The sequence below is a fragment of the Microtus oregoni genome, unplaced genomic scaffold (assembly GCF_018167655.1).
Source record: "Microtus oregoni isolate MIOR12 unplaced genomic scaffold, Mior012 000046F_ref0000063, whole genome shotgun sequence".
NCBI classification, from domain to species: domain Eukaryota; kingdom Metazoa; phylum Chordata; class Mammalia; order Rodentia; family Cricetidae; genus Microtus; species Microtus oregoni.
Genome location: NW_024543220.1, coordinates 519,479 through 536,709, shown reverse-complemented (window position 1 = coordinate 536,709; position 17,231 = coordinate 519,479). Strand labels below are relative to the sequence as shown.

Genomic DNA, 17,231 nt, shown 5'->3' with positions numbered 1-17,231 from the left:
GTACATACACAATAACAGTTTAAAAATTCCAGGGACTTAAAACTTGTGAACTTATAGTCCTAGTGTTGTGACTAATCTATCTAGACCCATGAGAACTGAGATTTCATTTATGAGATGATGCCCAATGGCTATGGCCTCAAGGTCATTATGTCTCACACTCACTCTGGTTCCAAACCCACATGGCCCGCTTTCTACCACTATTTGGCAATCTTTGACAGAGCTCCAGCCAGCCTCATAGCAAGGACAGGCGCCAGGCCCCCAGGAGCTCAGCTGCTGTCTCAAGACTTACTTTTCTTTGCGTATACAGCCGTAGGTTCCCTTCACCTTTCTCCCTACACACTTGGTCACATTTTAAAACCCAGTGTATTCAGATGTCTCACATATTTATGTGTATTGTGTGTGTGTCTGTTTGTGTCTCTGTGTATTTTTGTTTCTGGGTGTGTATGTGAATATCTGTATGTCTGTCTATCTGTATGAAAACCATCATCCACCACAATGCCAGTCCAGCAGGTCATATCCTTCCAATCCTTTCAAATTCCAGTGTTCTTGCTCCATGGCAGTCAGTCAGGGACCCTCCCCCAAGTTGGTGCTATTGCCCTTTGACTGCACAGAGCTGACTTCTCTCTGCCACTCCTGGCCCTCACCTTAGAGGATGGTCATAGTAGTTAAGGGCTCTTGTATCAGCTGACCACCCATCAGCCACTTTCAGAGCACAAATGCTCCTAATAAACACCAGGGAATCTGAGTTTCAGGCTTCTTCTAGAATGCCATACTCTGCCCAATGCATCCCCAAAGCTCTCCACTTTCTCCCTGCCTCCTGACAAGGTGGCATCAGATCCCCCATGCTAACTATTAAATCAGGGTCCTAACCCTCCATGTAGAAGCATAGGCGATACTTCCCCTTTCCGTGGCATGACCTTTGAGGTCACCTGCCAGTCCGTCCTTGTCAAAGCCGTATTTGCTTGCCATGTTGATATTTTTCCAGCGTGAGGACCCATAGATCCCTGGAGACTGATTGCTTCAGGTCCTCAGAATTGCACAAGTGCTCTTGGAACACCAGGTGCTGCTAGACACAAGGGGTCTCACATGTGGCATTCCAATCTGTGAGGCCAGTAAGGCAGGCATTGCAAAGGGACAGAGGTGTCAGACACATACAGGCATCCCTAAGGTATGAGGCATGAAAACATGGCACCAAATCAAAAGGATGGATTTTCCAGGGGAACCCTCTGGAAAAAAACAAGGTGTATCTTATATGAGCCAACTTTCTGATGTGGTAACCAAATACCTAAGCTAATTGACTTATAAAGAGAAAAGGCTTCTTTTTCTCGCTGCTTTAGAGTCTCAGTCTGTGGTCAGATAACTCATGGCTTTCAAGTGTCCAGTGAGGGGCTGGATAGGAGTAAGAGAATGTCCACGGCAAAGAGAGCTAGTCACCTTGTGACCAGGAGGAAAGAGTAGAGGCAATGATTGGAGTCCCACAGTCCTCTGTGAGAGTGTGCATAGAGGAACATTAGGGGATCCCCAGCAGGTCATACTTCCTGGGGACTCCACAACCTCCCAATATCATCACTGTTGTAACGGGAGCAGCTGGCTACGTTCCTGGCACCCGGCCGCCTGCACGACTAGCTTTACCCGAAATAATTACACGGAAACTGTATTCATTTAAACACTGCTTGGCCCATTAGTTCCAGCCTCTTATTGGCTAGGTCTTACATGTTGATCTAACCCATTTCTAATAATCTGTGTAGCCCACGAGGTGGCTTACCAGGGAAGATCTTAACCTGCATCTGTCTGGAGTGGGAGAATCATGGCGACTGTCCTGACTCAGCTTCTTTCTCCCAGCATTCTGTTCTGTTTACTCTGCCTACCTAATTTTCTGTCCTATCAGACCAAGCAGTTTTCTTTATTAGTTAACCAATGAAAGCAACAGATAAGATACAAGACCCACCTCCATCACATCACCCTGAGGACAACACCTTGTACATATGTTAAATATAAAGGGCTACTTTCTTTAATATGTAAAGAGCTTTTACAAATAAATGAGGAAAATTCTACCTCAACACAAAGTGGCAAGAAGTAGCAAAACATGGTAAATTATAAATACATAAATAATGTTCAAAGTTGCTTATGATAAATAAGTACCAATTAAAGCAGAGGCAATATGCCATGAAATGCTAATAAGCTCTTGATCACTTATTTTAGTGGCAGGTATGCGAAGAATCCAATTTTTTCATGTTTTATTTGTTGGCGCAGAAGTTGATATAAGCCCTAGAGAGAGCAATTTAGTAATATCAAAATAAAAAATGTAGATAGTCTCTGATCTAAAAAATTCCATTCCCAGGGATCTATCCTCCAGACACACTCAGACAAGAGAGTAATGACGCGGATTTGAGAACTTCCACTGCAGTATTGCTTGTGACAGCAGCAGGCATTGCTCAACTGAGAAATTATTTTTAGAGTTAGTATACTTCCATACAATTAAATCCTTTGAAAAATAACGCAACATTTAATAAGGAGTGTGTTGGAGGAGAAAGTCCTCCCAAAGACCGTTAATGAACACAGAAAACCGGAAGGGCAGTCCTTCCATGTCTTCCGCCATGCACACGGCAGAAGCTGGAGACCGAGGCTGCCTCTGTAGCTATGAGCACTACGTAGACCCAGGTCAGCGTGTCTCCATACGCTCCTTCGTGCTTTGTGGACAATACGCAGCAATCACATTGGCCTATTTACAACTTCATGTTTTTACGGGAATACAGGAGGTTAAGCAACAAAGCTGGCTTCATGGAGGGACACTGGTGCATCGGGGCCAGGCGGCAGGTGCTGGGAATAAGCCGCACGCTCCAACGAGGGGGAGCAATGTTTGCACTCAAGATCGAAATTAAAGTGATGTGGAGTCCAGAAGAAATGAGAGGGAGGTTCACTGAAAGCAGAGCTGCAGAGCGAGTGCTTGAAAGATGGATGAGGTCAGGGAAAGGGGGCTCCTGATGGAGGCTTTAGTCGTTACTAATGAGCGGAACTTAGGGCCCGTGTATCTATAAGGAAGAGTCACGGCATACTAAAGCACCCATCCTTCCTGCATTGCGTAGTCTGTCGCAAACTGGTGGGGCATGGTTTCTACCCCGTTTATATTTAATCACCAGTGATGATGTTGATATCATTTTTGAGGACATTGGGATGGAACATGATTTGGAGCAGATCCTCAGACCAAAAGAGAGTATGGGTAAACGTTAATTGCTTTTTACCAGTGATACTACAGGGCAAGTCAGAAGGGACCGGATACCAGAGCTAGAAGCCGGGAAGTGTGCAGAGCAGGCTACCTGGTTTATACTCAGGTTTGAAGGAGGATGCAGTTTACACAGACCCAGCAAAGCCACCAACATAATTAGATACGTGGAGAAAACACTTCTTGATGGCGGTGGTAGTGATAGCAATGGCAGCAATAACAAACACGGATGCTATCCATCCCTCTTGGCAGCATCCTTCAGCAGCAATGTCTTCCTCCTCATGCCCCCCGGCCCCACTTAAGGAGTCCCAGACTCTGACCAAGCTGCTATGACAGGTAAGTAAGGGTCCTAACCACCACCATGGGTGGCTTTATTAACTTTCAGTGCAGTTGGGCATTTTTGCTACACATATCGCTCTCCACAGACAGGCTGGGCTGTCATGGGAGGGCTCGGTGCTGCTCTGGCCAGCACTCATAGAGTGAGATTTCACTTGTTCAGTGAGGAATCAAACCTACTGGATTTTTCAAGATGTAAGAGGACCATGATAGGCCCCATTTCCTGTCATAAAAGTAGCCTGAAAATCAATGTCATTTTGTTCCCTGGAGAGAGAGAGAGAGAGAGAGAGAGAGAGAGAGACAGAGAGAGAGAGAGACAGAGAGACAGACAGAGAGAGAGAAGGGTCTTTGTAGTTCATTGACCACCATCGCAGCCCTCTGACGTCTGAATCAGGGAGCCCATTATACTACAGGTAAGGATCAAGAAGAGTCTTTCAGGTTTGATGATAGCTCAGACAGAGGCCGGTTCAACACCACCATTCCTACCCGACTGCACACTGGAGGGACCAGGAGAGGCCCCGCAGAGGCGGCAGGCAGTGTCTTAGGGAGAGGACCCGCAGAGGCGGCAGGCCCATCATTTTTTTCTGCAGGAGAAAAGGTTGATGGCTTTGTGCGAAGAGATTATTCCATCATTCCCCTTTTTTCACCGGAGGTGGGAACAAAGAATAGAGATGATACTGCAATTTTGATCTTTACAACCTCATTTGAAATCATTCTCTGTGATTTAAGTTTTCTGGAAATGAAAAGGATAAATTGTGTGAACTTAGTTAAAGTTGGGAAGAAAAGTTGATTGGACAGCCTGTTGTCAAGGAAACCAATTCATTCATTTTCTCTCTCTCTCTCTCTCTCTCTCTCGTGTGTGTCCTTTATACTCTTCACCTGGCATTTAAAAATAATTCTTATGTACCCAAAGCTTCTATGCTAAAAATGTAAACAACAAAAAAAATTCTCCAAGAAAGTAGTTTCTAGAATTTAAAATCAGGGAGACCCTTCTCTAACTCTAGTGGAAACTGCATCCTTCTGGATCAGAAACAGGTGGTCACCAGGTCAGGGTCAAGGCTACTGCAGAACGATGTTAAAAAGGTAACAAGACAGCACTAGGGTAAGAAAAATGGCAAACAATTCAGCCCCTTGATACTTTATTGAGTATCCTGCTTAGAGTCAGAAGCTACACATGAAAAGTAACACTTTGAATGAAGTCCTACATTCAGAGACCAGAGAAGAAAGGGGGGGGGCTTATTATTTAAAGACAACTGTTGCCACCCCACCACCTCACAAGAGGAGCGTACCTCCCCGCTCCATCACCACCAAGCTTGGCCGGGGACTTTGTTACCTTACAGTGGCCACAGCATGCTCCCTGATCCAGCTCTGAACTTGACGGGGAGGATACCAGCAAGGGTGCTCAGCAGCGTGCCTTTCTCTCAAACCCCTGCCTTCCCACAAGAGCACCCTGCCCTCTTTAGCCCGAGGGATGATGGGAAACATGAGAGGCGGAGCTGTAGAGATGAGCCCCCTCTCCAGCTGACACAGGAAGCCAAAAAATCCAGCCAGGTGGCTCAGGGCGGCCAGTCTCAGCCAACTCTCAGATGAACGTGAGACAGTGTGAAACAGTTGTTTATGTTCCCGAGTTTGGGGGGTAGTGTATTACAGAGCAATAACAGACACCAGACACGTACAGAGGCCGTCTCCTACAACAGCTTCACTTTTTACTTTCTCAAGGCCATAGAAGAGGGTAGAAAGTCGGTAACCACTTGTTCTCTTGGGTAGAGCCATGTCCACAAAGATTTGAGGCCAATACCTTTCCAAAGCAGCACTGAGAGAATGCAGGTCCAGAGCTTTGCGATAGAAAGGTTTACAAACAACCGAACTTGTCAGAACAGGCAAACCAATTCCACAAAATCTCTATGCACCTAGAGAAATGACTGCTAGCCTGAGGATCTAGGAAAAGCTGCTGAAAGTCACCGAGTGGCTAAGGAGGAGCCCTGTGAAAACAGACTGAAAGGAGGGGACCCTGGGGAGCACGCACACATGCTGAAAAGGGGGGGACCCTGGGGAGCACGGACCCATGCTGAAAAGGGGGGACCCTGGGGAGCACGGACTCATGCTGAAAAGGGGGGGACCCTGGGGAGCACGGACTCATGCTGAAAAGGGGGGGGACCCTGGGGAGCACGGACTCATGCTGAAAAGGGGGGGGACCCTGGGGAGCACGGACCCATGCTGAAAAGGGGGGGACCCTGGGAAGCACGGACTCATGCTGAAATGCAAAAAGATTCAAATCTTTCAGAACTTGAATCTAGAAAATGATGTAGGCAAAGATTCAGCACAAATATCCTGAGTCATAAAAAGCTTAAACAAGGGGCTGGAGAGATGTCTCTGCAGTTAAGAGCATTTGCTGCTCTTGCAGAGGACCTGGGTTCAGTTTCCGGCACCCACATTTGGCTCACAACCATCTATAACTCCAGTTCCAGAGAATCTGATAACCTCTTCTGGCCACAATAAGCTTCTGCGTGTACTTGGTACATATGCACATACATAGAAAATAAAAACAAATATTTTTTAAGAGAAAGAAAAAAAAGAAAGACAGCAAAGAGAAAAAACTCCATGAAAAGTAAAGGGAAGAACTATATTACTTTTTGTGGCTGTGAGCAAGGAGATCAGGTGTCCTAGTATATCCAGGACAGGCTTGGTAACACTGTTGTTATATGTCATTGTTCACAGAACTTGTTTCCAGTGCCGAGTGTGTGCCAGGTTAACTGACAATAGCATCACTGTTGGCGGCTTACCTCATCTGTGTGTGCACTACAGTGTACTTGTCCTCCTTGGGCATCATCATCTGTGTGTGTGTGTGTGCACTATATGTACTTATCCTCCTTGGGCATCCTCATCTCTGTGTGTGTGTGTGTGTGTGTGTGTGTGCACTATAGTGTACTTATCCTCCTTGAGTATCCTCATCTGTGTGTGTGTGTGTGTGCACTATAGTGTATTTATCCTCCTTGAGTATCCTCATCTGTGTGTGTGTGTGTGTGTGCACTATATGTACTTATCCTCCTTGAGTATCCTCATCTGTGTGTGTGTGCATTATATATGTACTTATCCTCCTTGAGTATCCTCATCTGTGTGTGTGTGCACTATATGTACTTATCCTCCTTGCGCATCTTCAAAAATACCATTCAAATGTGCATGACAGTCCTAGTATTGTCATGACTTCCACATTAGTTCAACACAAGAAATCAAAACATGTATAAGAGAATCTGAATTTTCCCCTTACCCACACAGAGGTCCGTATTTCTCCCTGAGTTCCAATTGGCTCTCCCAAAAACCCTGGAGAAAAATAAAACAAAAAACACAGCACCATGGTAAGAATAAGACTGAACAAAATTTCAATGGTTCTAACTTATTCAGAGAGGGGAAAAAACAGAACAGCAAGAACACAATTACATAGACAATAGAAGAAGGATCACCATTATACTGCATTGAAACAATTACATAGACAGTAGAAGAAGGATCACCATTATACTGCATTGAATTACTATAGAATATTGAGTAAAGAAATGGCTTTTAAAAATATTGCTGAGTAAAGCCCTGAGCAGCTCTATTTAAGGACAGAGGGGACCACAAGCACCTCAGCTATCTGCATATAATTGCTGCTCACACATCTGAAGACTACCTGTTTTCACATCTACAATGTTCCTCTCGGACGTGGCTCACGTGGGCCAAGTCCCCGTCCATGGCCCTCATGTGTGTAAGCTTCTGAATCTACCCAAATGACCACAAATTCCAAATTCCCATGATCTGAGGTAAGTGTCAAACAATGGATTCCGAACCGAAGGCCCTCAGCATGGTTTTTCATAGGCTGAAACTTTAGGGTACCTGAAATTGGCGGAGGTCAGAACACGCTAAGCCCTTCTGCTATAGGGATGCAGCAGGAGTGAATGTGTGGAGCCTGATTAATAAAAACCCAGAGACAGATGTTGGGGCTCAACCTGAAGGTCAGAAAAGCAAAACAGCCAGCCATGGGCTCTTACCTCTACCTCAGTTCCAAATGGCGATCCTGCCTCCTGAATCCTCAGAACGAGACTGTGTCTGAGCGCTGGCTCCTCCCATTTTATATCCCTCTCTAGAACTGGGATTAAAGGTGTGTACCACTACTACCCAGTTTCTATGGCAAACTAGTGTGACTACTGGGACTAAAGGTGTGTGCAACCACTGTCTGGTCTGTAAGGCTGACCAGTGGGGCTGTTTTACTCTCTGATCCTCAGGCAAGCTTTATTTATTTATTTATTTAAAATAAATGCTATTTTTTTTTAAGATTTTATTTATTTATTATGTATACAACAGTCTGCCTCCATGTATGCCTGCAGGCCAGACGAGGGTGCCAGATCTCATTACAGATGGTTGTGAGCCACCATGTGGTTGCTGGGAATTGAACTCAGGTCCTCTGGAAGAACAGTCAGTGCTCTTAACCGCTGAGCCATCTCTCCAGCCCCAAGCTTTATTTATTAAAACACAAATGAAATAGACAGGAAGCATAAGCAAGTGTGATAGGCTGTCACGGGGGCAGGCATTGTCCGTGAGATGTGGTGGGAAAGACATATATGTGAAAACGCGCGTGTGTTGGGAAGGAGACGGGTAGAAAATGCTAGATCTGAGTCATAGGCATGGAGAGTCAGAGAGCTGTGGGTTCGAGAAAACACATGGCCTGCCTGGAACTATGCCCTGTTCTCAGTAACTCTGCACAGTGAAAGCCTGGACTATAGCAAGAAAAGCCTAGACAAACACAAGAATAGAGGGTAAATTCAGGGCCCCACCTACAGTCAGAGAACTACATTCCACAAAGGAATGCAGAGAAGGGAGAAATAGTCGTCATCCCCCCTCCCCCAGGGATTAACCCCTACTTGGTTATCCAGTGCTGAAATCACAAACAAGTAGGTAGCACTAACCGGCCTGAGCAAGTGGTGTCTATACATTTTTATTTATAAACGAAAGAAGACGAGGTCATGATTTCGAAAGGGAACAACAGGGGCATATGGGAGATAATAGAGAGAGGAAAAGCAGACAATGATGTAATTATATTTTAGTTTAAAAAAAATACAAGTACCTCAGGCGGGTGTGCAAGAGATTAGTACGTCTACGTTTTGATAAACCTCTCTAATGATCTGACTTCCCAGTTCAGGGAGTGAGGCACAGCGTGGTAACATTTCTGAAGTAAACTGGCAAAGCGTACGTCAAGGAGCCATTTGTGCCTTTTCTGTGCCCCAGAGAGAGCACGAGCGTTTATATTCACAGGGACGATGGGCTGAGAGGATCTGATGTAGACATTCTCCAGAGCCAGCCAGCCAGGGGTCTCCTTCCATGACGGCTATCCTGTCTGCTTCCAGATGTTAATAACAAATACATTTTACTCAACTGACTATATCTGGTCATTTCCCCCACCCTCCAACGTGTGGAATTTAGTTTCTTTCACTTTCCTCTACGGCTTGTTTATTCTATTTTGACACTTTTAGCTTCCTTCACACTTGCTTCAAGAGGGTGTAGGAGGCCTGTTGGGGTGATAGTTCATGGGCTTAAAAGTTGTGAACCCGGCACCCCAGAGGGAGGGATGAGAGAAGAGGGTGTTTGCCAAGCAGGGGAGATAGAAAAGCCAGCAACAAATGGTGCAGAAAGACAGAAAGAAAGAGAAAGGCAAAGGGCCAGATGTAGGTCATTCTCTGCCTAGGGGGTGGAGCAGTACCCTGCAGGGGGAGGGGTGGGGAAATCCCAGCATCCTCAGAGGCTTGCTATCAGGGTTGGCCCAAATTAGCCCTTCCTGTCCTTGTATGGCAATTCCCGTGCAGGATCTGGTGGCGCCTGCTGTGGGACTGGAGGCAGTGTCCCCACAAGCTAATCAGGCTTCTGAGAAAAACCAATGGCAGTAAAAAATAACCTTCAAAAATAGATACCAGGTCCCTATCTACAAATGCCTTGGTCATCTCCACTGCCATGTCACTCTGGTGAGCTGACGACCACACACTTAAAATATCTTCTCCCTGACTGAGCTTCCCCTCCCAACCTCTTCCTTCTGTCTCCCCGTGGCCACTGTCTTTGCTCTGCAGGTTCAACCCTTTGACTGCTGGTTCCCGCATTTCCCCTGAATCTTCTGAGTTTGGGAGTCACTGGGGTCCTTCCTTTGCTCCAACTGTTTTCTTCTCCGGACTGCTATCTCCTCCCACACACTAAGCTCTTGTCCCTTGAGCCCTGATGTTGGCCACAGCGTCGATTCTGCAGCCCTGATCTCAACTCTTGTCCCTTGTGAGATAGTCTTTTTCAGGGCCAATCCTCTACTCAACAACGGTGGCCTAGAAGGGTTCCTGACTTGACCTTCAAATCTTTAAGTGAATCTGTAGCCCGCTGTCACACACAGCTACATCCTACAAGGTCCCCTGTTAGTTTTGGTCCCTGCAGGCTGCTGACAGGGCTCTCTCCCTGTTGTGTGTGTCCTTGCCTGCAGCTCCTGCAGGAACCCCTTCTCTAGGAACTCCCCCCACAATGATCCCTCCTTGGTGGTTCTCCCTGGAGCAGGGCCACGGCTGCTAGCTGCACTTCCCAATCCAGTACATGGCACACACACCCCATCTGATGGTACACACCATTACTGGATGGTGTCCTTGAGAGTGTACCTCTACTTCTGCCTCCTAGAACCTGGTATATTTAAATACTCAACAAACTGGGTTCGGGGTGGGTGGGTGGATGAGCGAATGAATGAATGAATGCATACTGATGAATCATAAGAGATGAACATTGTTATAGCATAAGCTGGAGATGAAGGTTTATTGGGGGGGGGAACCCCATTCCAGTGGAGAAAGGTTCTTTCTTCTTCCTCCCTTCCTTTTTTGTTTTTCTTTTTTGAGACAGGGTCTCGTTATCTATCTATCTATCTATCTTGGAACTCACGCTGTAGAACAGGCTGGCCTTGAACTCACAGAGGTCTGCCTGCCTCTACCTTCCAAGTGCTGGGACTAAAGGCGTGTGCCACTACCAACCCACACATTTTGTGTCATTTTATTCCTAGTCCACTAAGATTTGATATCACGAATGGCTATTAAAATTTATTAAATATTTCTTGGCATCTGTTGAGGTGTATATACTCTTCTCCTTTACTGTGCTAATGTAGCAAGTTATATTTAATTGCTTCTCAAGGCCTACACTCCTTGAGTAAGCCCTGTTTGGTCTTGAGAAACTACTCTTTAACACGCCACACACATTCTTCAAGTGGAGATCATCCTGACTCCCAAAGTGTAAACAGAAGCAATTCCCCATGGGAAATCTTGTGCAAGACCCAGAGTCTCACCTGGCGGAAAAACATCAAGTTTCCAACAAAAGGAGAGGGCCTGGGGTGTCTGATGCCCAGCTTCTCCAGTCTTGAGAATGCTGATGTGGAATACCTGGGTGGACAGAGAAGAGAAATTTTAAAGCCAAGAAACCAGTGCTTATATTCATGTCATTGGCCCTGTTAGGATACAGAACTGTTGAGTTCTCTTAGCGAGGCTGAGAGAAGTTTCCAATGAACGTGTCTAAGAACATCCTCCAGATGGGGGAGGCACTTCGCAGTCTGGGTACCTCAGAGGAAGGCAGTCTGATACCATCCTCCACTAGAACGCCGACAGTCTTCTCCACACACGCACCTCAGTTCCTCACCTTCTAGATCCACCATGAACTACACTCCAGAAGGCAAAACAAAGCCTTCCAGTGGCAGAGCATAAGCTCCCTGTTATCACTTTTTGGGTCCAGGCCAACCCCCTATTCATATACAACTCGTTGTTCATCACATTCCATGGCCATGACCTCACTGAGAAAAAAAATAGAGGTGGAGGCCCCTCACGGCAAGGAGACTGCCCTACTTCCCTCTTACACCCTTTGTAAGACTTTATCTTCCTGCCTAAACACAGAGGGAGGCAGGTTCTCTCCATCCCAAACCAGAAAAAGTGGCCCAACAGAGGCTGCATTGATTTTGGTCTGGCTGTCCAAACGCTGGGATGAGGGGATAAGCCAGTTTATGGGAACAGAGAGGTGACACGGTTAGAGTCAGAGCTGGCCTGGGCAAACCAGCCATATGGCTCCAATCCCCACCCAGGCAGACAATTAGGTCAAAAGTTCAGTTGGTTCAGAAAAATTAATGAGTCAAACTGGGTGCTTAGCATCATGCCGAGATCAGCCAAATCCCAATTTAGGAACAAGGAAAAAAATAACAGAATAGCACTCCAGTCTGGCTTCTGATGAATACTAGAGCTCAAAACCCTCTGCAGTGAGAAGGATGCTTTTTTCTCCAACCTGAGAACAGTTCAGCCAAGCTTCCAATATCCAGGGAAAGGGAGCCGCCTCTTACGCATGGTTTACGTGACACAGCATTGTGCTTATAGCTAAAACAGTCATTGGGAAGCACCGAGCAGGTCGCAGCGGGAAGCAGGGTTTCTCCGAGCGTCTGAGAGGAGTGCTGACTTGAACGACTTCCCAGAACATCACACTTACATCCACAGTTGAGAAGAATCATGAAGCACATGCTAGAGCCATGTGTGAATTCCACGGATTAGCCACACCCACAGCCCTGTTCATTAGTATGTGTGCCAAAGGTCAGCAGCCCCATTTGGAAAAGGTAGCCTTTCAAGCAAGTGGTGGCATTCTAAATGCCTCCTTCTATCCCCAAATGGAAAGACTAGAGGAGAATCACAGCTATTGAACACTTCCTTGAACACTCTTAAATGGGAGATTTTCCATCAGTTTCTGCAAATTATTTTCTAAATATAATCTCTGATGGATAAAAAGAAATATGAAGATCTTGGGCCACGTAATTACATCTTAATTTAGTAATTAGATGTCTTGATTGTCTAATTAAAGGACAAGAAGTCTGTGCCTAATTACACATGCTAATTATTATGCAAGACCATGCCCTCATTATGTAACCGCACTTAGGAGAACACTGCCTGTGTGTCTCTGCACAAAATTCAGACATTTCCAAGCATATGGCCCCAGCAGAGAGTGTCCTGTGCATGATCACAAATTTCACTCCCAGCCTGGACTCGGGTGCAGAATGTGGGCATCGTCAGTCACCAGGTAGGGCTACCATCAGTCAGAGACCCTGAGTCCAGATCTGTAATGGGAGATTACCGCTACCAATGTAAGGGGCAGAGTTGCAACGCAGGCACGATTTGTGCTTGGCCTGTTTCCTTCTCTATAACCTGTTGTTCTCATGTGCTCTGGTCTCTGGGCCCTCAGGCGAATCTTCAAATGTCTCACCAGACACCCAAGTCCATGGACTCCTTCAGTCATAGGGTGTTAAGTTCCAAATGACAAGTTGGAGTCTTAGCCTCCAGGACCTCGGAACATGACTCTATTTGGAGATGGGTTAGGGTGAATGTCATTAGTTCAGATAAGATCATATTGAAGTCAATGGGCCTCTCATTCAAAAGTACTGGGGTCCTTGTCAGAAGACAGCCATATTGTTTACTTTCTCCACTGTTGTGACAAATCCTTGAGAAGAAGAAATTCAAGGAGGAAGGCTCACCTGGCCTCGATGTGGGTTGGCCTTCCGTACATGCGTTGCTTTTATTGGTTGATGAATAAAGCTTTTCAGCCAATGGCTTAGCAGAGTAAAGCCAGACAGGAAATCAGAACAGGGATATATAAAGAGAGTAGGTTGCATCAAGCAGATACTATGTAACTGCCAAAGGAGAAACATGCCAGAACCTTACCAGTAAGCCACAGCCTCATTGTGATACTCAGATGAATAGAAATGGGTTAAGATATAAGAGCTGGTGAAGAATATGCCTGAGCCAATGACCAAACAGTATTGTAGTTAATATATTTTCTGTGTGAATATTTGGGTCTGGGCAGCCAGGAAAGGCAAGCAAGTGCAGTCTCTGTTTACATGCCTCATAGTTCGAAAGGAAAGCAGGGAGGCAGAACAGTCAGGAAGCAGAATGTCAACAGGAAGTAGAAATCTCAAGGCCTACCCCAATGGCCCACTTCCTCTAGCAAGATTCTACCTCCTAAAGGCTCCACCTCCTAAAGGCTCTGCCTCCTAAAGTCCCACTACCGTCCAAAACAAACAGCAGCGCCAATGGGCAATGAAAGGCCAAGGGCATGAGCCTGTGAGGGACATTCACATTCAAACAATAACAAAATGGCTGTGTGAAGACAGACACACAGAGGGCAGAGACCAGAGTGATGCTGCTGCTAGTCAAGGGAGTCAAAGGTCATCAACAATCTTCTAACAGGAGGAGAGACAAGGAAGGGCTCATCCCACAGGGTTCCAAAGGAGCCTGGCCCCTCTGACAGCTTCACTTCAGACTTCCAGCTCCTAGACCTGGAAAACAACCAGTCCCCTAATAGAGCAGCCATGGAAGCTGAGAACAAGGGTGCTCCCCAAAAACTTTCCAGGCAGTCAACGAAAATATTTTAAATTTCTTTTTCTTCCTGTCACTTTCAACACTGTCATTGTAAAAGAAATCTGTCTTTCACGTTGGACTGTGTCATGACGTTCTGTGCTGACCAACGGGAGTACAGGTGGCCTAGCTGGGGCTGTGGAAAGCAGGTACCATGCAGCCTTCTGCCATCGTCATGTTGTGACATGTGGAACAGCTTTCCTCTGACAGGAATTAATGCAAATATGCGCACCACTACCACTCCGGACATCTGTCATTGTTTATGGTAAGGAGACGTAAGTCAGGAAATGACAGCAGACATACATATTGCCCCACATAAAATCCTGTGGTTTTATTTTCACATCTAAGGCAATCATTCCGTGCTACAGGATACAAACCTTGCAGTGCCACTGGTGACGCTTGTGGTGTCCCTTCTCAAAATAAACCAAACCACATACATTGTTTCCACAATAAGGCTAAATCTTAAAGGTGACAAGTTGCCAGTATCTCACTGTCCTCAAAGACAAGTCACTCTCTTAATGGAGCTTACACAGGATTTATGGCCCATTGTTTAGGCAAAGAAGTAACTTGAGGGACACCAAGGTGGGGTGGGGTTGTTGTCTGAGACACGATCTCGTATAGCCCAGGCTAGCCCCAAATGTATGTATATTATATAGCTGAAGAAGGCTTAAAACTCCTCACCCTCGTCTCCACTCCATGACCGCTGCGATTACAGGTGTGTACCACCACACCTGATTACGCATGTCAGGGATGAAACCCAGGGTTTTGTGTGCACTGGGCAAGCACCCTATAAACTGAGCAACATTCCCAGGCCTGGGAGAAAGCTTGATGGGTTCAGGTTAAATGGACTGAGGTTGAGAACACCAGAAGCCAGTCAGAGTCCAGCCTGGTCTGCAGGCTTCTCTCACGGCGTGTCGTAAGCAGCCACGAGAACCGCCTTCTCTTTGATGCTGCGTCTGGGTTCTGCCAGCAATGTGGCTCACTCACTCCGTTCACTTGGAAAACAGCAACCCTGTAGCCTTGGCTGCATCTGCATCCTATTGTCTTCTCATTCTTTGCATGGCTCCTCTCTGCCCAGAGCAAGAGAGGCACAAGAGCAGAAAGAACTTAAATCTTGTTTTAACACAGATATTTCTGGTGTGAAAATTATAAAATCTTGAGTGTGTGCATGAGACCCTCTTATTGCTCCTTTCAGTACTTCGTATCCGGTTCCCTTCTTTTTTCCTTCTCTCCTTCCCTCTCTTTCTTCCTCCCCTCCTTCTTCCAGTGCTGAGACAGAATGCAGGAACGCATTCATACCATGCATGTTCTACCCCGGAACTACATCCCTGATCCTCAGGTGGAGATGGCATCTAATGGATGATCTGAGTTCTTCCTCCCAATCATGTAAAAGCACCACAAACACCTGTGGCCACTGCAGTCCTTAGCCTGAAAAGTTTTGTCGTAAGAAAACAATTTGAGTTGATCCACCCACTGAGACAGTGTGCCTGAACTAATGGGAGCTCACCAAATCCAGCTGATCTGGGACTGAATGAGCATGGGATCAAACTGGACCCTTTGAATGTGGCTGACCATTGGGGCAGACTGAGAAGCCAATGATAATGGCACTGGGATTTGTCTCTACTGCATGTACTGGCTTTTTGGGATCCTAGTCTATTTGGATGCATATCTTCCTAAGCCTGGATGGAGGGGGGAAGACCTTGGACTTCCCACAGTCCTCTCTTAGGACTGAAGGGGGAGGGGAAGTGAGGGAGCAGGAGGTAAGTGGGAGGAGGGGAGGAAGTGGAAATTTTGATACCTATTATTTATAAAGTAATAAAAATATCAGAGAAAAAAAGAAAACAATTTGACATTTACACTGACGTGGGCGAGCTATACGGTCATTACTGTCATCCTCTACTCTAGGTCACGTTGTTTCCTATGTCCCAGGCACTGTGGTTTACATGCCATTTCACATGCAACCTCCAACAACCGCTTGAAAGTAGAAGCTAGTGTTATTTCCCTTGCGCTAGTTAGGAGGGCTAAGTTTGGAGAGATTTAATGGTGTACCCAAGGTACCGGAGCTGCTCAGTTACTGAATCAGAGTTCAAACCAGGTCAGGCTCTCTTCAAGCAGGTGTTATCATCCACCCACTCTGCTCACCTGTTCAGTCCTGCAGGCTAAGGCTTTGTGGGCCAACCGCGACAGGAGATTGCACAGACAGTATGCCGAGAACAAAAACGGGATGCTCGGAACCTGCAAGCTTTATAAACAGAGACACCAACGACCTGACAGGTATCTGGGGGCTGCCTTTCAACTCTACTCACCTGTCTTGTGATTCCCTTGTTTAATATTTATTTTTACTCATCTGTCTAGTGTATGCACATGCTCATAGGTGCCGTGGTCCACAGCTGGAGGTCACAGCTTGCAGGATTTGATTTTCTACCGGGGGGGTCCTAGGGATTGAACTCAGTTCACCAGCAAGCTCCTTTACCCATTGCCTTGCCCTTAGCTTACTTTCCTCAGTCCTCTTTCTAACGCATTGATCTTTCCTTTCTGCTCGCCCATTCCCACCACAATGCAAATAGGTCCTGTGTTCTCCACTTTAAAGCATGGGAGCCAACGCCCCGGAGTCTACTCACAGCCTTGCCTTTCCTCCCGCCTTCCTGCAGAGTTTCTTGAAATGGAGAGGTGCTGTCCGCTTCTGTATCTTTAATCCTCTCTCTTGTCTGTCCCAGCTAAGCTGGACCGGGAAAGGACTGCTCTTGTCAAGGTCATTGATGAGTTTATCATTGTCAATCCCATGATCCCCCATCAGTCTCTTTGCTTGAATTCTCCATGGTACTTGCATGCAGCTGAGAACTTCTTTGGGAACACTGTTTCCTCCTTATTTCCAGGATGTCAGTCACCCCTCTAGGCTGTGGGCTGCTGGCCTCTTCCCTTCTGTTGGCCTGTCTCTGTCAATGCCACCAACAAGTCAACACTCCTACATTTCTGACTCCAGCTCCATTCTCTCCACTGAGCCCTGCCCCTCTTTATCCAGCTCCCAACACAACTGCACATTGTAAACGTCTGCTCAGCAACTAAAACACAGACCACTGTAGAGGTTGAATGGGAAATGTCCCCAGTTAGTGGTGCTGTGTAGGAGAGTTTGGGTGACTTGCTGGAGGAAGTATGTCCCTGGGAGCAGGATTTGAGATTAAAAGCCCCAGGCTCCTTCTAGTTCCCTCTCTCTGCTCTGTACTCGTGGTTGTGGGGTGAGCTCTTGGCTTCCT

At 46.4% G+C, this 17,231-nt stretch overlaps 1 protein-coding gene across 1 annotated transcript in view; it reads right to left on the bottom strand.

Annotated features, from left to right (window-relative positions):
- LOC121435528 (thromboxane-A synthase) overlaps nt 1-17,231 on the bottom strand; it is a 163,676-nt gene that overhangs the window by 122,449 nt on the left and 23,996 nt on the right. Inside the window, exons 2-3 of the mRNA XM_041634926.1 lie at nt 10,887-10,980; nt 6,828-6,880 (exon numbers count right to left, since the gene is read on the bottom strand). Coding sequence (XP_041490860.1) covers nt 6,828-6,880; nt 10,887-10,980 — 147 coding nt within the window. The remainder of the gene's footprint in view (nt 1-6,827; nt 6,881-10,886; nt 10,981-17,231) is intronic.